This window comes from Symphalangus syndactylus, chromosome 13 (genome assembly GCF_028878055.3).
Source record: "Symphalangus syndactylus isolate Jambi chromosome 13, NHGRI_mSymSyn1-v2.1_pri, whole genome shotgun sequence".
In the NCBI taxonomy this organism is placed as follows: Eukaryota; Metazoa; Chordata; class Mammalia; order Primates; family Hylobatidae; genus Symphalangus; species Symphalangus syndactylus.
Genome location: NC_072435.2, coordinates 108,121,901 through 108,149,354, shown reverse-complemented (window position 1 = coordinate 108,149,354; position 27,454 = coordinate 108,121,901). Strand labels below are relative to the sequence as shown.

At 43.7% G+C, this 27,454-nt stretch overlaps 1 protein-coding gene across 6 annotated transcripts in view; it reads right to left on the bottom strand.

Annotated features, from left to right (window-relative positions):
- PTPN11 (protein tyrosine phosphatase non-receptor type 11) overlaps positions 1-27,454 on the bottom strand; it is a 95,355-nt gene that overhangs the window by 9,777 nt on the left and 58,124 nt on the right. For 4 of the 6 annotated variants that reach the window (XM_063614455.1, XM_055237558.2, XM_063614454.1 and 1 more), the window contains exons 7-13: positions 26,955-27,051; positions 22,268-22,347; positions 21,983-22,141; positions 17,792-17,923; positions 13,399-13,553; positions 11,525-11,592; positions 10,854-11,005 (exon numbers count right to left, since the gene is read on the bottom strand). In XM_063614455.1, the coding sequence (XP_063470525.1) occupies positions 10,854-11,005; positions 11,525-11,592; positions 13,399-13,553; positions 17,792-17,923; positions 21,983-22,141; positions 22,268-22,347; positions 26,955-27,051 (843 nt within the window). Of the gene's footprint in view, positions 1-10,853; positions 11,006-11,524; positions 11,593-13,398; positions 13,566-17,791; positions 17,924-21,982; positions 22,142-22,267; positions 22,348-26,954; positions 27,052-27,454 lie in introns of all 6 variants that reach the window. The other 2 variants (XM_055237561.2, XM_063614453.1) reach the window with 1 other exon arrangement.

Below are 27,454 nucleotides of genomic sequence, written 5' to 3'. Positions count from 1 at the left end.
AAATTCCTGGCCTCAAATCCGCCTGCCTCGGCCTCCCAAAGTGCTGGGGTTACAGGCATGAGCCACCACGCCTGGCCCTTTTTTTTTTTTTTTTTTTAAAGAGACAGGGTCTCACTCTGTCACCCAGGCTAGAGCGCAGTGGTGCAATCATAGCTCACTGCAGCCTCAAACTCCTGGGCTCAAGCAATCCTCCCACCCCAGCCTCCCAATAGCTACAGGAATATGCCACGCTCAGCAAAACTTTTTTTATTTTTTGTAGAGACGGGGGTCTCATTATGTTGCCCAGACTGGTCTCAAACTCTTGGCCTCAAGTGATATTTCTGCCTCCGCCTCCCAAAGTGCTGGGTTTACAGGCATGAGCCACCATGCCCAGCCAGCGGAGAACATTATTTTAAAACTTATCCCGCCGGGCACTGTGGCTCATACCTGTAATCCCAGCACTTTGAGAGGCCAAGGCAGGTGGTCACTTGAGGTCAGGAGTTCAAGACAAGCCTGACCAACATGGTGACACCCCGTCTCTACTAAAAATACAAAAATTAGCCGGGCGTGGTGGCGCATGCCTGTAATCCCAGCTACTCAAGAGGCTGAAGCAGTAGAATCACTTGAACCTGGGAGATGGAGGTTGCAGTGAGCCGAGACACCACTGCACTCCAGCCTGGGTGACAGAGTGAGACTCCATCTCAAAAAATAATAATAAAATAAATTTTTTAAAAAATAAAACTTATCCTGAGGTTTAAAAATCTCAACTCACTTTTTAAAATAAAAATTTTAAATATATAATAAATAGAAACTGAGGAGTAAAACTGCTTTTTTACTCGATACTTTTTTAAAAGTAAATTTTAAAAACACATGACATGAGATCTACCCTCTTAACAAACTGTTAGATGTACAGTATTGTTAACTATATACCCACTGCTATATAGAAGATCTCTGAAGTTTTTTGTCTTGTATTAGTGAAACTCTATACCCATTGAACAGCAAATCCCTATTTCCCCCTCCCTACTCAATACTTCCTTGAAAATAAAACTCAGTATTTCTATTAACACATAAAGTGATTACAACAGAATTTTCTAGTGTGGAATAATTAGTACAAATGAAACAGGAATTACTTCAATGACTCAAAGGAATCCAAGGAAAAGCATTAAAATGTTGAAACTTTTTAGCTTATGTAGAAGACCAAGAAATAAAACAGACTCACAAATCAGATGGGCTTATCTCAGTACTGTGACAGCCCAGGCTGTGTTATAGATCAAGAGAAATTCTCAGGGAATAGGGATTGTTTTGCTTTGATTTGTGTTTGTGGAGTGGAGGGTAATGTGTTTCTGAGGCCTAGAAAATAATCTGAAATTGATCTGTCTCCACCCAAATTCAACGTCACAGCACAGTAACCAAGCCTTCTGCAATGTTTATAACAAATCTTATGGCCTTGCCAACTGACACACACCCAAGATTGAGAGAAAGGATTGATCACAAGACTCCAAAATCATCTGGTATTAAGTATCTTTCCACGTGAAGTAACTGATTACATTCATAAACCTTAAATTACAAAAAATCCAAAAGCCAAGAGCAGGAAGAGACGGTAAAATGAAAACACTTGCCTTGATTACAGAGCAGCCTAGACTACTTGTCCAGTGCACTCTGGGTTCACATTTGAAGACTACAAACATCATGATTCCTTCCACTATCCAATCATGAAATCTTGCTGGTTTTACTTCGCCCTGTGCTCACTGTCAGTCCTGCCCACCCTGACCAAAGCATGACGGGTTCTCACGTGCAGCACTGCAGCAGCTCCTCACTGGCCCCTGCAGCTGCTCAAGCCTGGTGCCCACCCATTCTTCACCCTCAAGCCAGGGTCCTCTTTCAAAATGAGGGTCTTTTTTTTTTTTTTTTTTTTTTTTTTGAGACGAAGTCTCACTCTGTCACCCAGGCTGGAATGCAGTGGCACAATCTCGGCTCACTGCAATCTCTGCCTCCCGGGTTCAAGCGATTCTCATGCCTCAGCCTCCCAAGTAGCTGGGACTAGAGGCGTGAGCCACCATGCCCAGCTAATTTTTGTATTTTTGGTAGAGACAGGGTTTCACCATGTTGCCCAGGCTAGTCTCAAACTCTTGGCCTCAAGCGATCCACCCACTTCAGCCTCCCAAAGTGCTGGGATTACGCGTGAGCCACCACACTCGGCCTAAAATGAGTATCTTTTTATGTCATTCCCCTGCTTCAGACTCCTCAGTGACTTCCATTTCCCTCCAAATAAAGTCTAAAATCTGTAATATGGCCTACAAGCCCCACTTCTCCCTCCAAACTAAAAAATCTGGTCTCAGCTTACTTTTCCAATCCCCCCATCATACTCCACATTGCCCCCCAACTCCTTCTACTCCAACCATGCTGGATTTATTTCCATTTCAGGAACACAACTACTTAAATATTCCCAGTGCCTGGCACAGTACAACCTACTTTAATTAATGCAGGAATGAATGAACAAGTATGAAAAAACCTTTTCATTGGACCAAGGAGATGAAGGGAGCTGTGTGAAGAAACAGTAGGGCACATGGGGGCACGGCCTCATGTTAACTCAAATTTTACATCTGGTAAAACTTCAGTTCCATGAGGCAACAGCCATGGCTATCTTCTTCATTGTTACAACCTCAGCATCTAATCAATGTCTGCAACAGAAAAGGCACTCAAATATTTCTCAAAGGAATGACACCAAACAAAAAGAAAGTGTCTAATAAAATATGAGCAGCCAAATAGCAAGTGCCACACAAGGCCAGTTTAAATCTTGCTCGTTTAATGTTGCAACAACTCAAATTCAGCCTGTGCGATCCCATTTCTATTCTAGCTCTGCTATCATTATGGAATTTTTTTTTTTTTTTTTTTTTTTTTTTTTTTGAGACGGAGTCTTGCTCTGTCGCCCAGGCTGGAGTGCAGTGGTGCAATCTCGGCTCACTGCAACCTCTGCCTCCCAGGTTCAAGTGACTCTCGTGCCTCAGCCTCCAGAGTAGCTGGGATTACAGGAACATGCCACCACGCCTGGCTAATTTTTGTATTTTTTGTAGAGATGGGGTTTTACCATGTTGGCCAGGCTGGTCTCGAATTCCTGACCTCAGGTGATCTGCCCACCTCAGCCTCCCAAAGTGCTAGGATTATAGGTCTGACCCATTACGGAACTTTTAAAAGTAATTTTTGTCCCACAATATGATTCGCTCAGAGAGAACACTGTTCAGATCTCTGTATACTGAAGTGTAGAGACGCTACCTGTGTTGTATGTGTTTCCTTCAAACAAGAAGTACCTAGTTGGCAAATACAATTCTCACACGGATATAGGTTAGTAATTCTGAAATTACTTTACACCTATACCAGGGTTGAGCAAATGAGTAGGTAGATTGGTGATAATGAGACTGGGGTTTCTCCCTGTTAGAGAAAGACGTCACAAATAAGCAAGAGGAAGGCAAGAATGAGCCCTGCAGCAATGGATTAGAGTCTGAGACATCAGTATGAACTCATGTTTAGCTTAATATATATACAGATGGCCAGATAGAGAAAACAATTATAGATATATGTGAATCCATGGATTCATATACAGCCATATGTTTTCTAGCTCTATCTGCTGAGAGGGACTAGAAGCAGTGATTCCAGTAGCAATGAGCATACCCAACACCCAGACTGGTTTCTAAACCCCCGTCTAAAGTAAAAGGAACCAGGGCTCCATAGAAAAATGGATGACTCTAGGGCTGCAGCAGGGAAAAATGTAAGAGGAGCCTGGAACATCTTTTGTAATGCCAAAGTAGAGAAGTACTCAGAAACGAGAGGATGGGGACATGTCAAAGGACACGGGAGCCAATCTGAAGAACCTCCCAGTGACCAAAGCTGTTATAATTTGAGCAAGAAAAATAGATTATAACCTAAAGTATAAAATAAATATACATGCATCTCTATCAATATAAATAATGGAATAAATAAATGGAGAGAAGGAACAAATCTTTCTTACAAAAGGACTCTAAATAACGTATATAGAAACTAGTCATTCCAGTTTCAATTAAGCTCCAAGAGATGGAGCTTTATTTCCCTTCTCTTGAGTATGGTCTGAACTAAATGACTTTCTTCCAAAGAATTGAACAGGGAAAGGGGAAAAAAGTACGGGCAGTCCCCAACTTCATGATGGTTTGCCTTATGGTTTTTTTTATTTTATGATGGTACAAAAGCAATACAACCCTTCTGTTTTTCATTCTGAGTACAGTACTCAACACATTACATGAAATATGTAACACATTATAAAACAGGCTTTCCATGAGATGATTTTTCCCAACTGTAAGCTAATGTAAGTGTCCTGAGTAGGTTTAAGGCAGGCTAGGCTAAGCTGTGATGTTTAGTAATTTAGATGCATTAAATGCATTTTTGACTTACGATATTTTCAATTTATAATGGGCTTATCAGGCTGTAACCCCATCACCCCATCATAAGTTAAGAAGGATTTGTAATTATGCAGTGAGAAAAATCTGGCAGATACTAACTAAACAAACTGACAAGTTTAACATCACCAGGCCATGTTGATAACATTTACCTCCAAGTGATGAGAACACTTAACAATATACCTCTGCGGTATTCTTCCCAAAAATCCATTACTCAAGTCTAATCATGAGAAAACATAAGATTAAACACAAGTTGAGGGATATCCTACAAGATATCTGACCAGTACTCTTAAAAATCGTCAAGGTCATGAAAAACAAGGAAAGCCTAAGAAGCTGTCACAGATTGGAGAAGACTACAGAGACAAGTGACCAAACTCAATGTGTGATCATGAATTGGATCCTGGAACAGAAAAAGGATATTCGTTGGAAAACTGGCAAAATCCAATTAAACTCTAGAGTTTAGTTAATAGCAATGTATTGATGTTAATGTTTTAGTTTTGATACATGTATCATGGTTAGGTAAAATGTTAACTTCAGGGGAAAGTGGATGAAAGGTATAAGGAACTCACTCTACTATACAGAGATATGTATAATGCTCCTCGACTTTATGGGGATACATCCCAATAAACTCATCATAAGTTAAAAATATCACTAGTCGAAAATGCATTTAATGTATCTAACCTACCAAACACCACAGCTTAGCCTAGCCTACTTTAAACGTGCTCAGAACACTTACATTAGCCTATGGGTGGGCAATATCATCTCACAATACCTATTTTAAAATAAAGTGTTGAATGAAAAGTGAAAAACAGAATGGATGTATTGCTCTCAAACCATCATAAAATCAAAAATCGTAAGTCGAACCATCATAAGTCAGGGACCATCTGTACACATATGTGAGGTTTTAGAAAGAGGGAACTCAAATAGAGCAGTAATTGATCAGCTAATTAGCAATTCAAAGAACATTGTACCAGTACAAACAAGTAGACCCAGTGCCCAGATCTTGGTTTCAAAATACTACTCTTCACAAAAAGGAATCAGGTTCCTTTGAAAAATGGCTGGGAAAGGAGGAGATGAGCCTAGACCATCTTCTAAAGTCTAAAGAAGTGCTTGAAAATGGAAACAGATCAAAAGGACAGAGTACCCAATCTGAAAAGGTTCCCACTAGCCAAATTCAAGTCAATTCAAGCAATAACAACAAAAATAGTAGTAAGGTGCCCATTCTGATAAACATGAATAAATAAATGAGGGAGAAAGAAAAGCCCTTCCTTATAGTAGGCTTGCAACTAAAAACAGAAAAGGGAATGATGAACCTTAAAAGTTCTAGAAGAAAGCATATGGGGAAAGCAACATGACAATGGTCATGGCAATGGTTTTTAGGATTTGATACCAAAAGCACAGGGAACCAAAGTAAAAATAAACAAGTGGAACAACATCAACATCCAGGCTAAAGTGCAGTGGCACCATCTTGGCTCACTGCAACCTCCGCCTCCCGGGTTCAAGCGATCCTCCTGCCTCAGTCTCCCAAGTAGCTGGGATCACAGGTGTGCGCCACCACACCCAGCTGATTTTTTATATTTTTGATAGAGATGGGGTTTCACCATGTTGGCCAGGCTGGTCTCGAACTCCTGACCTCAAGTGATCCGCCCTCCTCAGCCTTCCAAAGTGCTGGGATTACAGGCATGAGCCACCGTGTCCAGCGGGAATATTATTTTTAAAAAGAAAAAAATCCTGTCATTTGCAAGAACATGGATGACATTATGCTAAGTGAAATAAACCATCACTGCCTGATCTCATTTGTATGTGGAATCTAAACCAGTCAAACTCATAAAAACTGAGGTTAAAGCAGTGATTACCAGGGGTTAGGGGTGGGGAAAACAAGGAGACTTTGGTCAAAGGGTACAAACTTGAAGTTACATAAGATGAATACATTTTGGAGATCTAATATACAGCATGGTGATTATAGTTAATCATAACATAATGTGGCTGGGCGTGGTGGCTCATGCTTGTAATCTCAGCACTTTGGGAGGCCGAGGTGAGCGGATCACCTGAGGTCAGGAGTTCGAGACCAGCCTGGCTAACATGGTGAAACCCCATCTCTACTAAAAATACAATAATTAGCCAGGTATGGTCGTGAGTGCCTGTAGTCTCAACTACTTGGGAGGCTGAGGTGGGAGAAGCACCTGAACCCAGGAGGCAGAGGTTCCAGTGTGCCAAGATCATGCCACAGCACTCCAGCCGGGGTGACAAAGTGAGACTCCATCTGAAAAAAAAAAAAAAATGTACACTTAAAATTTACTAAGAGTGGCCTGGCACAGTGGCTCACGCCTGTAATCCCAGCACTTTGCAAAGCCGGGGCGGGTGGATCATTTGAGGTCAGGAGTTCGAGACCAGCCTGGCCAACGTGGTGAAACCCCATCTCTACTAAAAATACAAAAATTAGCCAGGTGTGATGGCGGGCACCTGTAATCCCAGCTACTGGGGAGGCCAAGGCAGAATCACTTGAACCTGGGAGGTGGAGGTAGTAATGAGCCGAGATTATGGCACTGCTCTCCAGCCTGGGTGACAGACCAAGACTCTGTCTCAAAAAAAAAAAAAAAAAGTAACTGAGATGTTGGATGCATTATTTAACTCAATTTTGATAATCATTTCACAAAGTATACATATATCAAAATATCATGGTGTACACTTTATATACAATTTTTCTTTGTCACTTATACTTTTAAAAGCTGGGGGAAAGGCAATGATGGAAATAGAAAATTGCCATTTGGCAAATACCACAGTAATAATTTTTTCAGGCAAGAATTTAACCAATGAATATAAAATTAGTAGGCAAAAAGTATTATGAGAGCCGGGCGCGGTGGCTCACGCCTGTAATCCCAGCACTTTGGGAGGCCGAGGCGGGTGGATCAGAAGGTCAGGAGATCGAGACCATCCTGGCTAACACGGTGAGACCCCGTCTCTACTAGAAATACAAAAAATTAGCCAGGTGTGATGGTGGGTGCCTGTAGTCCCAGCTACTTGGGAGGCTGAGGCAGGAGAATGGTGTGAACCCGGGAGGCGGAGCTTGCAGTGAGCCGAGATTGCACCACTGCACTCCAGCCTGGGAGACAGTGCAAGACTCCGTCTCAAAAAAAAAAAGTATTATGAGAAATAGGTAATTTACGCAGTCTCCAGTATCTACCAACAAGATATTAACTTAAAAGGGAAAAATAATAACTTTATGGACAAGAGATTAACTTAAAAGGGAAAAATACATTTTTTCCTATGCCTGTAGTCCCAGCTACATTTTGCTCAAGTAACTTTATGGTGGACAAATTTGACAGACACCACCTTATTCAAGTGATCAAAGTTAACACCACTAGTAATGAATCAGATCAACAGTGTGCACCTGATGTGATGTACTAAGAAGACTACAACAACATTTCTGTGACAGTCCTGCCAAAAATGCATGACTAGAACATAGTCAAGAGAAAACACTGGACAAATCCAAACTGAAAGGCATTCTACTAAATAGCTGGCCTAAACTCTTCAAAAACATCCAGGTCATGAAAAATAAAGAATGACTGAGAAACTGTTCCAGATTAAAGAGATTAAACATACTAATAACTGGCCAGGTGTGGTGGCTCACACCTGTAATCCCAGCACTTTGGGAGGCCAAGGCAGGAGGGTCACTTGAGCCCAGGAGTTCAAGGCCAGCCGGGGCAACACGGCGAAGCTCCATCTCTACAAAAAATACAAAACTTAGCCAGGCATAGTGGTGCACGCCCGTGGTCCCCAACTACTCAAGAGGCTGAGGTGGGAGGATCCCCTGAGCCCAAGGAGGTCAAGGCTGCCGTGAGCCATAATTGCACCACTGCACTCCAACCTGGGCAACAAAGTGAGACCCTGTCTCAAAAAAGAGAAAAAAGATACATTATAACTAAATGCACTGTGTGATCCTGGACCCATAAAAGATACTAGCAGGACAAACTGGCAAAATTTGAAGATGGTCTATAGGTTAGATAATAGTATTATATCAATGTTAGTTTCCAGATTTCGATCATTGTATCAAATAATTGTGACATTGGTTATGTAAGAGAATGCCCTTATTTTTAGAAAATACACACATTTTAGAATGTGTAGGCTTAGATTATTTATCTTTTAAAATGAAATGATATTTAGAGACAAAAGGGTATAAATGTTTGTAACCAACAAACATTTTACTTTTTAAAATTTACATTTTTAATTTTAAACAGAGAGAATAAATGAATGATAAAGTTAAGTGTGCTAAAAACTTAACAGTCAGGAAAGCTGGGTAAAGAAAATTCCACAGACCGCTTTTGCAAATTTGAGGGTTTTTTTTTTTTTTTCCACTACTGTAGTTGGAAGTTAACAAAAAAGTCTACCTCCAAGGAACTGGCAGAGCATGAGAACTGTTTATAAAAACTTGAGAATTTTCTCAATCTTGCTTCGTTTGCACTTTCCCCTGGATTCCCACATCTGACTTTATATTCTTCCTTCCTTGTGCTGTTTCTTTTCTTCCTTCTCCACAGCTCTTCACCCATCATTCCTTTTTTTCACTGATCCTTCTTTAGCAAATTGTTTCACTCCCAAAGGTCCTGAACACTTCATAATTTTAGAAATGACTATTTTAGAATAACCAATTATCCTGAATGAGTTTTGTTCTTTTGCTTCATTTATAAATCAGCTGGGTTTAATGTTATGTCTGCCATTTAAACTTTCTACTAAATTAAGTACTTCTTTACTTTACCACAATCAGCCAGGGAGCCAGTTCCCAGATTGATTCAAACCACACAATGCAGTAAACTATATATTGCAGGATTTCATTTTTAAAAATAAATAATCGCAGCCTACACATTTTTAAAACCCAGAGGTCACTGGGCTCAGTGGCTCACACTTGTAATCCCAGCACTTTGGAAACCCAAAGTGGGAGAGTTGTTTGAGCCCAGGAGTTCGAGACTAGCCTGGGCAACATAGTGAGACCTTGTCTCTACAAAATGAAGATAAAAAAATTAGCCGGGCATAGGGCCACAAATCTGTAGTCCTAACTACTCAGAGAGGCTGAGGCAGGAGCACTGCTTGAGCCTAGGAATTCGAGACTAGCCTGGGCAACATGGCGAAACCGTGACACTACAAAAAATGCGAAAATTAGCTAGGTGTGGTGGTGCATGCCTGTAGTCCCAGCTACTTGGGAGGCTGAGGTGGGAGGATCGCTTAAGCCCAGGAGATTGAGGCTGCAGTGAGCCATGATTGCACCACTGCACTCCAGCCTGGGCAACAGAGAGAGACCTCTCCCTCAAAAAAAAAAAAAAAAGACATCCCTGAACATGCTCCAACTTGTAGCAACTATGTTACATTCTCTTTGTATTTACCAGGAAATCCTTCTCTTTGGGCAACTTTTTGCCTAACTATTCTTGGGCCAAATTAAGTACAATGGAAGACATATATAAAATAAGGTAACCATCTAAATATTTCATATCACTTAATACAAATTCAGATTTAAAGCACTGAGGTTCAAATTTTGACCTTACGTTTCTATACATACACTGTTTCTGAAGATGTCTATGTACAATAAAACAATCCCGTATGTCTGTGTGGACTGAAAACCTACTAAACTAATTAGCAGGTACCTTACTTTGGCCAACCAAACTTTGATAACGTGGCTGCTATTCTGCTAGGCTAGAAATCTTTCAAATATTGGTAGGAGGTCCCATTCTGAAAAGAGCTCAGCATTTGGAGAAGCTGAGTTCTCTGGAAGGCAACGAGCAGAGTAATGCAGGCACTCGCCACTGATGTTTAGACACCACCCCATCTGCAGCATGGCAATGGGGTTTAGGGGTGGGGGAGAGAAGCACAGCCCCCAAAAGAGCAGTTCTCCTCATTTCCTTCATCTCAGCATATTCCTAATTAACTCAGCTTTGTGCCTGTTATGAATAGCTTCAGATGGAAAGGCTCCAATTCCACATTCCTCTTCATTATGCACAGCTTATTAAAATTGAAGTTTCACTGTTTCCAACTCGACCAAATTAGTGGTTCAAACTGCCTTGCGCTATTAAGAATGAGGCATTCGTTTTAAAGGATGGAATCAGGATAAACATGGCCTGGATCAAGGCTGGAACAGGCTAGAAACTTCAATGCTTTGAGTTTTACGCTTGCCACGTGAGCCTGAGAACGTGAGAACCTTTCTGCATGGCAGTTCTTCAATCTGGCAGGCCAGGCTGATAGGATGGTGCCCTTCCCTAAACTCCTCTGCAGTGAAAAATCAGAGCTGAGAAGTAGAGAATAATTAACAGTTTCCAGAGGCCCTTTTAGTTGGGAGTTTGTTTCCCATTCCCAAATCAAACAGTTGTCTATCAGAGCCTGTCCTCTTGCTCAAAAGGAGAGTGTATCCAAGAGCCCTAGCAAGAGAAATGAGAATCCGCATGCCAGCCCTTAGGCTGGTACCTGCTCTTCTTCAATCCTGCGCTGTAGTGTTTCAATATAATGCTGGACCGCCATATAGATAAATCGGTACTGTGCTTCTGTCTGGACCATCCCTGACCTCTGAGACCGCACCATCTGGATGGTTTTGGGAACGTCAATGTCGCAGTCAACACCTACGAAAGAAACATCATGAAGAATAAAGAGAAACTGCAGAGCCAGGATGAAGTTGTTTAATGCACAACTTTTAGTGGACTCAGAGACAATGCTAATTTTTTTTTAGTCTTTGCTGTTTTAACTGAGCATGTTGCAATGGCTACAGTGTTGAACTTCTGACCAATACCAATGATCCCAGAAGACTACATAAATAACAAAGTGGCAGAAGTCAGGATTCCCTCACTTTCCAACAAATCACCCCATACTGTAAACAAGGTCAGGTGGCTGGATAGCGACCACCACTGTGTATGCAACAAAAGGCCATGGCAGTGGCTTCTGCAGCTCCTAGACTTCATTTTATGCCAAAAGCTCAAATAGTGTCACTTCTGTTCTCAGGCAGACACACTGAAGTCTTCAGCCCAGATTTTTGTGAAAAAATTTTCCCATTCAACCTCTCTTCCCCAGGCTGTTTTCATGAGCACTTTCCTTCCATAAACTAAAAACAGAAACTGTTGCTTCTTGCCCGCCAGATGACCCACCTTTCTCTCTGATGATGTCAATAAGAATATCAATCACGATGAACGTCCCTGTCCGGCCAATTCCAGCACTGCGGGCAGAAGGACAAAAAGCAGGGACAACAGAATCATTCATGGGGGTTTCAGACTCAAAACCAAGCCATTAATATTAACAGAAACAATGTCTACTCTTAGGAGCTATTTATAAAATTGTCTATTTATGTTTGAAAATACGTTGGTAAAAAGCACAGGGCTTTGGAGTTAGCCCAAACCTGCTCTTGGAGTTCAGCTTCTCCAGTACAACATGCCTGAGGTAAGTCCCTTAACCTCTCTGACCCTTAGTTTCTGCATCTGTGAAATGGGGACAACAGCACATACCATACAGAGTGCTGGTTGGACAGAATGAAACAGGAATCGTATACAAAAAAATACATCAAAATTACTGAAAGAGGGCCAGGTGCAGTGGCTCTCGCCTATAATACCAGCACTTTGGGAGGCCGAGGCAGGAGGATCACTTGAGGCCAGGAATTCCGGACCAGCCTGGCCAACACAGCAAAACCTCGTCTCTACTAAAAACATAAAAATTAGCCAGACATATTGTCATGCACCTGTAATCCCAGCTACCCGGGAGGCTGAGACATGAGAATTGCTTGAACCCAGAAAGCAGAGGTTGCAGTGAGCTGAGATCGTGCAATTGCACTCTAGCCTGGGTGACAGAGTAAGACTCTGTCTCAAAAAATAATAATAATAAAGTTATTGAAATAGAAGAAGTAAATAATTTAAAAAATTAAAAACAAAACAAAACAAAAAATATTGTGCTCAGAGGCTGGCTCAATAAATGGTAGCTTCTTTAACAACTGGACAAATAAAAAGTTTCACATATATCTACTTGCCCAAGAAATGAACGAGATTTAGGAAACCCAATATTCCCCAATATAATCATGAAGCCCAAACTGGAGAATCAACAGCCCACAGACTCATTACAGAGGTCACAGCACAGCTTACACCAAAGGCCTTGGTGGAAAGTGGCTGGAATCTTGTGAAGCAAACAAATATAGTGTTAGGGGAGAAATATATTTATGGTAGAAGAGAATAGAATGGGCCGGGCATTGTGGCTCACACCTCTAATCCCAGCACTTTGGAAGGACAAGGCAGGTGGATCACCTGAGGTCAAGGGTTCGAGACCAGCCTGGCCAACATGACAAAACCTTGTCTCTATTAAAATACAAAAATTAGCCGGGCTTAGTGTCAGATGCCTGTAATCGCAGCTACTTGGGAGGCTGAGGCAGGAGACTGGCCTGAACCCGGGAGGCAGAGGTTGCAGTGAGCCAAGATGGCGCCACTGCACTCCAGCCGGGGCGACAAAACAAGACTCCGTCTCAAAAACGAAAAAAAAAAAAAAAGAGAGAGAGAGAACAGAATCACAATCAAAGAGATGAATCGTAGAATAGAAGAAAAGAAGGTAAAAGAGAACCAAGCAAAAATGACTTAAGGGATCCTCAAGAGTCAGGTCTATTTCCACCACACCCCCACCACCTCAATACCTATAGAGCAGTCAACAGCTACAAAGCAAACATCACAAAGAATAAGGAGAAACTGCAGAGCCAGGATGAAGTTGTTTAATGCACAACTTCTAGTGGACTCAGAGACAATGCTGACTTAGTCTTTGCTGTTTTAACTAAGCATGTTGCAATGGCCATGGCCAATGGCAGTGCTGTAGGGTCTAGGAGAAATATGCCTTGGGATCAAAATGTCCCTCAATGCAGTTGCTCTATACCTCAAACAGATATTAAATTCTTCCTACAGTTAAAGAGCTGGGGGTGGATAGGTAAAAGCAAGCCCTGGGCGCTAGGAGACAGGGACAGGCTGTGGCCTAGAGGGGCAGCAGGAGCTGTCACCTGCAGTGCACCACAACCGGCCCTGCATCCATGATGCTCTCCTGCTTATGGTGCACCTCCTCCAGGAAGTCCAGCACGCCCCCGGGGTCGCTGGGCACTCCGTGGTCTGGCCAGGTCCGAAAGTGGTATTGCCAGACCGTTCTCTCCGTATTCCCCTGGAGTAGAGCCAAGAAAAACCAGAAAAGAATTAAATAAATCAAGAGGTTGAGGAATCACCCGGTTCCAAGCTTTCCTAAATCCAATGTGAGCCAATGGAGCGGAAGAGAATCTCCCCAGGTTCCACTGAAAGGTCCTCTTCGTGAGGTTCCCAGAACTCGTCTCCTTTTGGGCAATCCTGGAGGCGACTCTTTGCTGCTGTCATAAGAACCAAGAGGTCTGGCATGGCAATTTGTTCTTTCAGGTAACTAGACCCTGAATCATCTCTCTGAATTATCAGTGACAGGTAACATCCCTGTTCCCCTGTATCCCTGTGGCACTCAGCTCTGGAGGCAACTGAGACCTCTAGGGATCCAGGTGTCTCCCAGCAGAAGAGGAAGCAGATGGGGAAACAGGCATTCACTTAAGACATTCATTCCTCTTTGTTATTTTATTGATACTCAACCTTCCCCACCATATAAACACAGACTTTTATTATAGTATCATTCTTTTTTTTTTTTTTCCAAGACAGAGTCTTACTCTGTTGCCCAGGCTGGAGTGCAGTGGCATGATCTTGGCTCACTGCAACCTCTGCCTCCCGAGTTCAAGTGATTCTCCTGCCTCAGCCTCCCAAGTAGCTGGGATTACAGGGACGTGTCACCATGCCTGGCTAATTTTTTATTTTTAGTAGAGATGGGGTTTCTTTCGCCATGTTGGCCAGGCTGGTTTCAAACTCCTGACCTCAGGTGATCTGCCTGCCTCGGCCTCCCAAAGTGCTGGGATTACAGGCATGAGCCACCAGCCTGGCCAGTATTGTTCTATTTTAAACTTGTATTTAATGCAAAGCAGATAAGAAAACAGGCTTTGCTATCAGATGACTAGATTTAGGCTCCAATTCCAGGCACTCCCACTCACGTGGCCCTTGGATATCTCTAAACGTCAATTTCTTCATTTTGCAAAGTGGAAATAATAATCTTTCTCTCTCTCATAATGCAATTGTAAGGACTCAATGAGCTCGCTGAAATACTCAGCCTCTGCCCAGCAAATAGGAAGAGACTCAGCACATTACGGCTATTTTGAGGATAATGATAATTAATAAAGATCAACAATGGCACCAAGGCTACAGAAAACCAAAAAGTATCATGTTTCTGGGTCTATCCAGATCATGTAATTGTAGCAGCACCATTCATTGCTACATCTTCTTCCTATATATGTAGAGACAATCTAAGCTAAGTGACTTTTTTTTTGAGACAGAGTCTCACTCTGTCATCCAGGCTGGTGCAGTGACCTGATCACAGCTCACTGCAACCTACGCCTCACCGATTCAAGCAATTCTTGTGCCTCAGACTCGACTCCCGAGTAGCTGGGACTACAGGCGTGTACCACCACATCCAGCTATAATTTTAGTAGAAAGGGGGTTTTGCCATGTTGGCCAGGCTGGTCTTGTACTCCTGACCTCAAGTAATCCACCCGCCTCGGCCTCCCAAAGTGCAGGGATTACAGGCATGAGCCACTTTGCCCAGCCTTAAGTGACATTTTTAAAAGGGATGTAAAAGGACACTTTTCTCTTTTTTCTTCTTTTTTTTTATTTTTTTAAGAGACAGGGTCTCACTCTGTTGCCAAGGCTGGAGTGCAGTGGCACAATCACAGCTCAATGCAGCCCAGAACTCCTGAGCTAACACGATCCTCTTGCCTCAGCCTCCCAATATGCTGGGATTACAGGTGTGAGCCACTGCACCCAGCCCTGTCTCCCATTTCTACTTGACAGCTACATTGTTCCAGTTCCTCTCACTATCTCTACCATAGATTCAGCCTCCACCCCTCCCCATCATCAGAAGGACTGGACGCTCTCTGACATCAGAAATCCAAACATCCCACCCTGGGCCACAACCACACTGCCTTCCAGCTCCTTCTGGTCCCCCCGTCACTTCCTGTAGCCTCCAGACCACTGAGCCCTCCCTCTACTTTCCACCTGCCTCCTCCTGCACCTGTCCGCCTCATCCGGCCAGGAGTCCCCGTGCTCTGGGGACAGTCTCTCTCTACCACGTACCTCCACTCCTTTACCTCCTCTCCATCCACTGCACCTATGCAAAGCCCTGGGCCTGGACAAACCACGTACTTTCTGTTTTGTGTCCTAGGAGCAAAGTGTCCTTGGAGAAAAACCAGGCAATGGGTATCAGTATATTTTCATGTTCACCACCTCAACTGGGCACTTGGCACAGCACAGAAATTTCTGGACTTCTTGCCCTGCTACACAATTACGATTTCATCTTTTCTCCCTTTCTTCATATATTCTATCTCTTCTTATTCCCTCTGATTGTCTGTTGATGGCCTTGCCTCAAGCTTCCGAGAGGATAGGGAATACAATCACTCTCAGCTCACCTACCGGCATCTGTGGCCACCTTCTCCTTTTGCCTTCCTGTTGCCACAGAAAAAAATGTCCCTCTATCGAGCAAAACTGATCCATCCACGACGCTCTGCATCCCACCTCCCCTCCGCATCCCACCTCCACCCTTGCCTCCCTGACTGCTCCACTTCAATGTGTCCAAGGCATCTCAAACTTTGTGTGTCCACAAAGAGGTCCTTGATCCTCCCAGCTTCCTCAAGTCCACTGCCATCCCCCTCGACCCTTCTCAAGCTAGAAAACTGCCAGTCACCCTGTACACCACCCTCGCCCTTGGTACACTCCTTCACTGAATCCCTGCACGTCTGCCTCCAGTCAGCTCTACTGGGTCCTCTTCTTTCAGGCACCTCGGCCACTGGCCTAGTTCAATCCGTATTATTTTTTACTCTGATGACTGCAGTACCTCCAAATTGGTCCTAATCCCTAGAACAACTCCTGCCCCCTCCAATCTCTACAGGGTGGAGGGGAATCTCTTAAAAGCTTAAATCCAACTCTGGCTGCTTACCACACTTAGGACAAACCCCCACAACCTCCTTTGCTGACTCAAACACATTGTTCCCTATGTCTTAAGAACCTCCCCTCCCTTGGCCGGGTGCGCTGGCTCACGCCTGTAATTCCAGCACCTTGGGAGGCTGCATGTGGCAGCAGGATTGCTTAAGCCCAGGAGTTCAAGACCAGCCTGGGCAACATAATGAGACAACCATCTCTACAAAAAATTTAACAATTGGGTGGGCATGGTGGCACACGCCTGTAGCACCCAGCTACATGGGAGGCTGAGGCGAGAAGATCACTTGAGCTTAGGAGGTTGAGGCTGCAGTGCGCCGTGAATGCACCAGTGCACTCCAGTCTGGGTGACAGAACAAGATTCTGTTTCAAAAAAAAAAGTCCCTTCCCCCTACAAATGAACCCTAAACTCCTGCATTTTTTCTTTCTAGCCCTGATTACAGTTTATAATGATATATTTATATGTGCGATTACTGGGCTGGTAGATTACTGGCCAGTACAGTGTACACTTGGGAGTGCCGGGATTCCAACTGTTTTGTTCCCCAGCTCTATCTCCAGCAAGCAGCATGGTGCCAGGAACCAAGAGGTCATTGAACAAATATCTCTGAATGAATAGATGAATGTCCACATGACTGTTCAGATGCCCAGCTGAACACATCCAGAAGAAAACAAATCACTGCCCACATCAGTTCTCCTTCCAGCTTTTGTGGTGTCTGCCACAGCACCACTGTCCGCTCAGACTCAAACCTCTACAATGTGTCTTGAATCCCTCTTCCTCCTCCAAAAGCCAAACAATCCTCATATCCTGCAGACTCCACCCCCCAGCACCTCTCACATCTACTGCTTCTCTTCCAGTTTATTCTGCCATTTTATATAATATTCCATTCCAAAGGAAGGAACAAAAAAGAACAACTGCTGAAGTCTGTGGATACTTGGAGAGGAGGCCATCAACATAGGCCCCTGCAGAGGCCTCCTAACAGGCCTTGTAGCCACTCAGGTCACGCTATCCCAGTCTCCCACCCAGGGATGGTCTCAAACTCCCTGGCTCAAGCCTCAGCCTCCCGAAGTGCTGGGATTACAGGCGTGAGCCACGGCGCCTGGCCAGTTATTTGTTTTTAAATCGTCCATCTCCCTAGGCTCAATGAGGGCAGGAACACTGCCTGCCTTGTTCACAATGTACCAGTACTGCTTAAACTGTGCCTCGCACATAGAAGGAACCCAATAAATGGGTACTGAATCAATGAGTGAGCGAATGCATGCATGTATGCAAACATGAGTAACGGCAAGACCCTGAATTCCTACACACCATCAACAGTTCCCAAAGTCTCTAGAATACGACAATATACTTACTTGTCCAACCTTTGAAAGTTTAAGTTCTCTTAGCGTATAGTCATGAGCGGCGCTTTCTTTGACGTTCCTAACACGCATGACGCCATATTCTTTTAGAGCATACTCATCAGGCCAGTATTTGACACATTTACTCTGGAAGGGATCAGAAAAAAAGAAAGTTAATTCTGTGAACTCTGAAATAAAAGCCTAAACCAGCAACAAACAAATGTTCAAGTCTTGCTTAATAACCACCAACATGGAAAATGGCCTGTTTAGCACGTGTTAGGTTTTCAAAGGAAAGGACAGAAGAGTTCAAATAAGAAAAGCAGGCATTCGGAGGACCAGGCAGAAGTGGGAGGAGAAAGGCAGCTGGTGCAGTTACCTGATCCAAGCACGTGTCAAAGCAGAGTCAATGTTTGTTTATCTGTAAAGAATCAGGCCGGGTGCAGTGGCTCATGCCTGTAATGCCAGCACTTTGGGTGGCCAAGGCAGGCAGATCACTTGAGACCAGGAGTTCGAGACCAGCCTGGCCAAATGGTGAAACCCTGTCTCTACTAAAAATACAAAAATTAGCCAGGCGTGGTAGCAGGCACCTGTAATCCCAGCTACTTGGGAGGCTGAGGCAGGAGAATTATTTGAACCTGGGAGGCAGAGGTTGCAGTGAGCTGAGATCATGCCACTGCACTCCAGCCTGGGCGACAGAGAGAGGTTCTGTCTCAAAAAAAAAAAAAAAAAAAAGGGAAGAGTTCAAACAAGAAAAGCAGGTGCTCGGAAGACCAGGCAGAAGTGGGAGGAGAAAGGCGGCTTGTGCAGGTGTCTGTTCCAAGCACGTGTCAAAGGAGAGTCAGTGCTTGTTTATCTATCTCTAAAGAATCAAAGACCCAGAGGGAAGGACCAACCAACGTGAGAGTGCTGGCTAGCAACCACTGAGGTCTGAATTCTAAGATCTGCCAGTCACTCCACAGGGAAGGCAAGCACAGATTCTGGAGGAGGCTAGGCTGCCCAACGAGCCAGACTGTCTGCTTCATTTCCGCACCAGTGTAGGAGGACTCTGTGCCTTATCTAACCCAAGTGTGAATAACTCTATCACAGAAAGGGAGCCCATGGGGTTTTGAACCAGCTGCTTTTTCTATATCCAGACCCATCTGATACCTCCTCTACACGTCACTTTCCCTTAACTGGGTGCCTGGGAATGCCAAGTCTGCAATTGCTGCTGGCTTCAAGAGCAGGCGGGTTGAAAAATATGGCACCAAGAAAATCATTCTTGCTGCCAAAAAGGAAGCTATTTCACTCAGTGAGAGATGAGTTTGTATCTATTTGGTGATGTGTTCTGGGCAGATAATGCTTTTGTGTTCTGTTGTTTTCTGGGCAGTCATCCACACCACTCACTTTCCAAAACCACCAATATCAGCAAGAGAAATTTACCTTGTATCTTAGGAAGACAGAGAAATTTACAGCTATAAAGCTGGAAATAAGAGAGAGCTAGAGACATCAACAGTCAGAGTCAATGATTAATTGAAAGAAAAAAGAAAACATGGTAGGAGGAACATTCAATAAAAGGATGTGGTCTTGGTCGGGCGCAGTGGCTCACACCTGTAATCCCAGCACTTTGGGAAGCCGGGTGGATCACTTGAGGCCAGGAGTTTGAGACCAGCCTGGCAAACATGGTGAAACCCTGTCTCTATTAAAATTACAAAAAGTAGCCAGGGGTAGTGGCACACACCTGTAATCCCAGCTACTCAGGAGGCTGAGGCAGGAAAATCGCTTGAATCTGGGAGGCAGAGACTGCAGTGATCCAAGATCGTGCCATTGCACTGCAGCCTGAGTGACAGAGCAAGACACGGTCTCAAAAAAAAAAAAAAAAGAACAATGTGGTCTTTTATTTATTATGATTCTCAATTCAGCTTTCCCTCTGGTATGTTGTAGATCCAAACACCTCTGACAGATTTGATGCAAATTTTAGTTTCCCCCAAATAAACACTCCTAATATTAATAGTACTCTATGCTGTCACTGGCCGATCAAGGCTGAGGACTGCTCCCAGTCACTACAGGGAACTTACCAGAGAATATAAAATTAAATCATGACCCTGAAAGGAATGTTTTAGCTAACTTTAAACATCAGCCCTCCCCCTAGTTTCTAAACTCCTGTGGAAACCTTGGCAAACAAATTCTAAAATGTGAGAATTAATACACTGTCTTTCAAAATAGAGCCCAGGAATCAAACACAGTCCACAGTCTGGTTTGTCTTCTGTGCACTGGGGGGATACTGAGAGTAGGTTGTCAGAAAGGTCTGTGGAGAGAATCAATGCCCATCATGTCATCCTCTTGGCACCACCAAAGTAAAGAGGAAGAATGAGACAGGCAGCAGAGACTAGGACATGGTGGTGAGGGGTGGGGCAGAGTGATTTGGCCCTAATGCCTGTCTGTCCAGGAAAGCTTCTGAAAGGGACTGATACTCATTCCTCTGAAGCAACACAAGACCCCTCTCTTCACAATCCTCATGTCTTCTGAGAACAGGTGAACCTCTTACAGCTATAATCACACAAAAAGGAGGATGAAGGGCTTCATTCTTCCTATCCACATTTAGGGCAAAAAACACTTGCCTGAAGCAGAAACTACAAAGATGTTTTAATTGGTCCATTAATTCAAGAACACCTAATGTTACCACAGGCAGTTGCTGAAGGAAACCTTTGTTTCATGATGACCAGATCTGGCCTCAAAGGTGTTCAGAAGTATACCAACTAGGAGTACAACGATGAAAGTCTTATGAAAATCACACTGCCCTTCACATCCAATACGAAAATTACAGTAGGAAGGCTCAACTCCAAAGTTCTCCATCTGCCTTAGGTTTAATTTATAGGTATGACTGCTACATTCCACATAAAATCTTATATAAACCAATTAAAGGATATCTAAAAAAGAACTTTCACTGGAACACAAACAAAAACACAGAACTTTTCCATATTTAAAAAAAAACCACCATGGTGGGCTTGCTTTGAGATAACACAGAGGGCTGTCACTCAATAAGATTTGTCTGCTTTTCTGTAGGTGTGGGGTGTTACAATTTGTTTTTTTAATCTGAAGAATCTTGAAGAGTATGGAGTAATGCGTCCTAGGCAGGTGCTGCTGGTGGGAGTGAGCACTGCGGCAACTATTTGGGAGGACAGTTAGGCAGAGTTAATTAAAACAGACAACATGGCCAGGCATGGTGGCTCACGCCTGTAATCCCAGCACTTTGGGAGGTCAAGGCAGGTGGATCACCTAAGCTCAGGGGTTCCAAAACCAGCCTGGCCAACATGGCAAAACCCCATCTCTACTAAAAATACAAAAATTAGCCAGGCATGGTGGCACGCACCTGTAGTCCCAGCTACTTGGGAGGCTGAGGCACAAGAATCATTTGAACTGGGAGGCAGAGGCTGCAGTGAGCTGAGATCATGCCACTGCACTCCGGCCTGGGCAACAGACCGAGACCCTGTCTCTAAAAAACAAAAAACAACAACAGAAATACTCCATATGTTCAAAAGGTAAGGAAAATGCTACACATGTTAAAAGGAAAGCTATAGATGACATTAACACTTCTAGAGATGAAAAACACAATGTCTGCGATGAAAAATACTCTGGATAGGATTAAGAGCGGATGACATATTGCAGAAGATTAACTTAGAGACATAACAAAAGAAGCTATTCGAAATGAAACACAGGGAGAAAAAACTGAATAAAATAAACCAAGTGTCAGTGGGCTATGAGACAACTTCAAGTAGTCTAATACACATATGACTGGTGTCCTAGGACAAGGTTGGGCAGGATACATTTTTTTTTAAGAGATGGAGTCTTACTACATTGCCCAGGCTGGTCTCAAACTCCTGACCTCAAGTGATCTGCCTGACTCAACACCCCACAGTGCTGGGACTACAGGCATGAGCCACTATGCCCAGCCCAGGATATGTATCTGAAGAAACTAAGACTGAACATTATCCAAATTTAAGGAAAACTACAAATCCATGGAGCCAAGAAGCTCAACAAACCCCAAGCAGAAGAAACACAAAGAAAACTACACCAAGGAATAACATAATCAAATTTCTCCTAGTCCCTTTTTTCCAGAGAATCAGTTAGAGTAAGCTTAATTCATTTATTCAATTCCGAAACATGGCCAATCTGACACGTCTGATACTTTAAAAACAGTTTAGCAGAAAAGAAGTTTCTGTGATTTACCTTTCCTCTCTCCACTTCTTTCGTTGTCATGACAATCACTCGGGAGTTTTCTTGGAACACCATCCGCCAAAAGTCATTCACCGTGTTTTGCAGGCAGCCTTGTGTGGCAATGTAACTCTTTTTGGGCTTTGAATTGTTGCACTTGGTTTCAAATTCAGGCTAGAAATTTAGGAAGAAGATCCTTCAAACATCTTAAAGTTGCTTTCAGGACACGAGGAAGGATTTAAACTACAAAAATAGGCTAGCAATGTACGGTCAGAAAACACTGTGAAAAGCAAAGCTTACCATGATGATATTTGCATTGATGTAATCTGAAACAGGCTCATTGGGATCGCCATCGTGTAGGACAACCCTGGTATGATCAACTAGAAGAAAAAGAGACCACGGTCACGTAAGTCCTGGACTGCTTCAGGAAAAACCAGTTCAAATCAGTTAATCCCCAGCCTAGTCCAAGTTTTGTTCATTTAATGATTTAAAAAAAAAAACACACCGAAAAATTAAAGCCCAGGTAAGCACAACAGTAACATGAATACTGCCTGATGTCTCATAATGCCATCTTCACAACTTCCTAGTTTTGATCATACACTATGGGTATACAGGATGTTATCATTGGGTATATAGGAAGCTGAGAGAAGATACAAGAAAACTCTCTCTATTATTTGTGTAACTTCGTAAGAGTTCCAAAATTATTTCAAGCCAAGAAATTTTGGGCTGGGCGCAGTGGCCTGTAATTTCAGCACTTTGGGAGGCCAAGGCAGGTAGATCATATGAGGTCAGGAGTTCAAGACCAGCCTGGCCAACATGACGAAACCCTGTCTCTATTAAAAATATAAAAATTAGCCAGGCATGTTGGTCCCCATCTGTAATCCTAGCCGCTCGGGAGGCTGAGGTACAAAAATCACTTGAACCCGAGAGGCGGACATCACAGTGAGCCAAGATCATACCACTGCACTCCAGCCTGGACGACAGAGTGAGACTCGGTCTCAAGAAAAAAAGAAAAGGGGAGGGGGAGTTTAAAAAAAAAAAAAGAAGATCGAAGTATACATATACGACATGATGTCTGAGATGGGCTTCAAAATAATTCAAGGAGAGAGGAGATGTGGATCAGAGTATAGATGAAACCAAGACTGGGCATGAGGTGATAATTGTTGAAGCTGGGTGATGGGTACATGTGGGTTCTGTATGCTCTTGAATATATTTGAAAATTTCCATCATAAAGAGGGTTTTTGTTGTTGTTGTTGTTTTAAATTTATTTTTTGAGACAGGGTTTTCCTCTGTCACCCAGGTTGGAGTGCAATAGCACTATCTCGGCTCTCTGCAACTTCTGCCTCCCGGGCTCAAGCAATTCTCATACCTCAGCCTCCTAAGTAACTGGGATTACAGGAGCGTGCCACCACATCTGGCTAATTTTTGTATTTTTAGTAGAGATGGGGTTTTGTCATGTTGGCCAGCTGGTCTTGAACTCCTGACCTCAGGTGATCTGTCCACTTTGGCCTCCCAAAGTGCTGGGATTACAGTTGTGAGTCACCGCACCCAGCCAGGTATTTTTTAGTGAAGCATAATGCAGTGGAATATCCCAAGGCTCTGATAGTATCAACTGTCCAAATTCTGTACAAAAGTCCATTATTGGTATAAAAATCTGAGTGCTCTACTTAAACAACATATTTTGCAATGGGAATTAGTAAGACAGTCATGTGTCTTAAAAGAATAATGTCCTTTTTGCTTCAGACTTCTCATCTTTAAGGAAATGAGATGTTCATCAGAGGAAACATCTGAATGAGACCTTTAAGGGAAGAAAAGGCGATATTCTATTTAGATACTGCATACCATTGGTCCCTTCACTTTCCCATACATTTTATACCATATAAATACCACCTGACCTCTGAGCAGAAGTCAAAACTTAGACATAGAAAGGACAAGGTGGCCAGGCACGGTGGTCCACACCTGTAATCCCAGCACTTTGGGAAGCCAAGGCAGGAGGATAGTTTGGGCCCAGGAGGTCAAGACCAGCCTGGGCAACATAGTGAAACTCTGCCTATTTCTAAAAATTGAAAAAATAAATTCAAAAAAGAAAAAGGATAAGGCTTCCTCAAGGTCACTAGTACCATGCTGCAGCTCAAACTGCTTCTCTGCAAATTCCTCACTGCCTTTTCTCTTTCCCCCATCCTCGCATATATACATTACAATATCCATGTAGATATGATATACATATATACCATGTATATGTACATATGCATGCAGAAAGAGAAAGACTATGTTTCATGCATAGACACACACAAAGGATGGTTTACAAGATTTGACAAAATGACTCTGACCTGATGAGACATGAGAGCAATGCTCTCCAAATTTGCTCACAGTCCCCAATCACACAGTTTTTCTATGCTGATATATATACACATACGCACTATATGCAAGCAAGCCTTATTTGTAAGTTGGATAAATACAGTATGCATAGCCAGGTGCAGTCGCTCATGCTTGTAATCCCAGCACTTTGGGAAGCCAAAGCAGGAGGATTGCTTGAGCCTAGGAGTTTGAGATCAGCCTGGGCAATATAGTGAGACCCCCATCTCTATATATAATCAATCAATAAATGAATAAAACATTATGCACCCACTGCAATCAATCTAGGCCTCAAATTTTTCTTTTTCTTTTTTTTTTTTTTTAGGGACAGGATATAAATAAAGAGAAGTTGTAAATGTTCCTTCCTTTCTCCTCAGTGCACTGCCTTGCACAGCACATCAGTGGAGAACCCCCTGCATTAGAGTGTGGTGCAAATAACAGTGACTTTGGGAGCTCTAGTGCCAGTTCTCCCACCCACTCCCCTTCACTTATAACCTTGCTAAAATGGTCTAGGAAACCAGGATACTAAGAATGCTTCCTTCCTGTGCATGTGATATGGATTAAGTGAGATAAAAATGCAAAGAGTTCAGCATAGAGTTAGACCTCGGGAGAGAGGAACTGTGACTGGTTTAGTGCAGTTTCTGAGATCCTCATGCAAGGCCTACATCCTTCCAGGACTTTTTCCCTCTTGGTTCAACTTGAGCTTTGCCTGGTGGCATTTGGGTGTTACAGAAGATACAGCAGGACACAGTGGCTCACACCTGTAATCCCAACACTTTGGAAGGCCGATGCAGACAGATCGTTTGGGCCCAGGAATTAGAGACCAGCCTGGGCAACATGACGAAACCCTGTCTCTACAAAAAAAATAATTACAAAAAATACAAAAATTAGCTGGGCATGGTAGCACATACCTGTAGTCCCAGCTACATTGGAGGCTGGGGTGGGAAGGACCACTTGAGCCCGGGAGGTTGAAGCTGCACTGACCCATGATCATGCCACTGCACTCCAGCCTGGGCAACAGAGTAAGACCCCATCTCAAAATAAATAAATAAATAAGTAGAAAAAAGGAAGGTCTACATCCTTCCAGGCCTTTTTTCCTCATGATTCAACTTGGGCTTTGCCAGGTGGCATTTGGGTGTTACAGAAGGTACAGCCAGGCACAATGGCTTACACTAGTAATCCCAACACTTTGGGAGGCTGAGGCAAGAGGACCACTTGAGCCCAGGAGTTCAAGACCAGCCTGGGCAACATAGGGAGACCCTGCTCTATAAAAAACTTTATTATTTTTTTAAATTGTTTTTTGTTTTGAGACAGAGTCTCGTTCTGTCACCCAGCCTGGAGTGCAGTGGTGCACACTGCACCTCTGGCTCACTGCAACCTCCACCTCCCGGGTTCAAGCGATTCTCCTGCCTCAGCCTGAGCCTCCCAAGTAGCTGGGATTACAGGCATCCACCACCACACCCGGCTAATTTTTGTAATTTTTAATAGAGATGCGGTTTCACCATGTTGGCCAGGCTACTCTCGAACTCCTAACCTCAGGTGATCCGCCCACCTCGGCCTCCTAGAGTGCTGGGATTACAGGCGTCAGCCACTGCTCCAGCCTACAGAAAAACTGTAAAATCAGCCAGGTGTAGTGGTGCCTGCCTATAGTCCCAGCTAATCAGGAGGCTGAGGTGGGAGAATCACTTGAGCCCAGGAGGTTGAGGCTGCAGTGAGCTATGACTGCACCCTGAGCAATAGAGTGAGACTATGTCTCAAAAAAAATATAGGAAAGTACAGCTTTACAGCTCTGTGAATATTCACAAAGTCTTCTTTTTTTTTTTTTTTTGAGACAGAGTTTTGCTCTTGTCACCCAGGCTGGAGGGCAATGGCACGATCTCGGCTCACTGCAACCTCCATCTCCTGGGTTCAACCAATTTCCCACCTCAGCCTCCCAAGCAGCTGGGATTACAGGCGCCCACTGCCACACCCGGCTAATTTTTGTATTTTTAGTAGAGATGGGGTTTCACCATGTTGGCCAGGCTGGTCTTGAACTCCTGATCGGGATCCGCTCACCTCAGCCTCCGAAAGTGCTGGGATTACAGGTGTGAGCCACCGCGCCCGGCCCACAAAGTCTTCTTCTGAGAAAAGTTTAGGTAGATACCCTTTCTCCAGTAACTTGAGCTCAGGGGATCAGCAAGCAGAACAGTTCTAGGAGCCCTCAGGAGGTGTTTGTCTGTTTCCCACTTAAGGGAACTGAGTCCCAGAAAGGAGGCAGGCCTTACCCAGGACTCACAGGCCCAGTGAGGAGGAGTCAAAACACAAATCTGGCACCCTAAGGTCCCTGACACTGAGAGATCCCAAGCCTTGAGATGATCTATCTCGGGCAGACAGAAAATTAATTAACAGAAGGAACCAACCACAAACAAAGCCACCTAGTGGCAACCTTACTCAGTAATCAGCATCATAGGAGCTCAGTGAATGAAGCCATCAACCCCCACCATGGTTGATTATTTTGGAAACTGCTTGCAGTTAAAGAAGCTAAGGCCTCCGATGTGCTAACAAGAGCACACGACCCTGAGGAAAGGCACAGAGGTGCTAGGAATCAAAATCTCCAAGAGTGACTACTACTGAGCGGAATATTGATACTTACAGGGCAGGATGTTTTTATATCTATTTTTGTTTTTGTTTTCTTGCCTTTGACCCTCTTTTCGGCTGTAGAGAAGTTTGCACTCCTGTTGTTGTAATGTCTGGAAAGAAAGAAAAGTCAGTATTATCACATGTCAAAGAGTCACAGAAAAAGAAAAAAGCCTGGCTCAGCATTTCTTCTTTAAGGAATTCATCCTAGGAAATGTTCAGAGTTCTGTGCGATAGCTACAAGAATGTTCATCTGGGTCGGGCGTGGTGGCTTACACCTGTAATCCCCACACTTTGGGAGGCTGAGGTGGGCAGATCACTTCGGGGCAGGAGTTCGAAACTAGCCTGGCCAACATGGTAAAACCACATCTCTACCAAAAACACAAAAATTAGCCAGGCATGGGCACCTGTAATCCCAGCTACGTGGGAGGGTGACGCAGGAATCACTTGAGCAGAGATTGTGCCACTGCATTCCAGCCTGGGCGACAGAGCGAGACTCCGTCTCAAAAAAAAAAA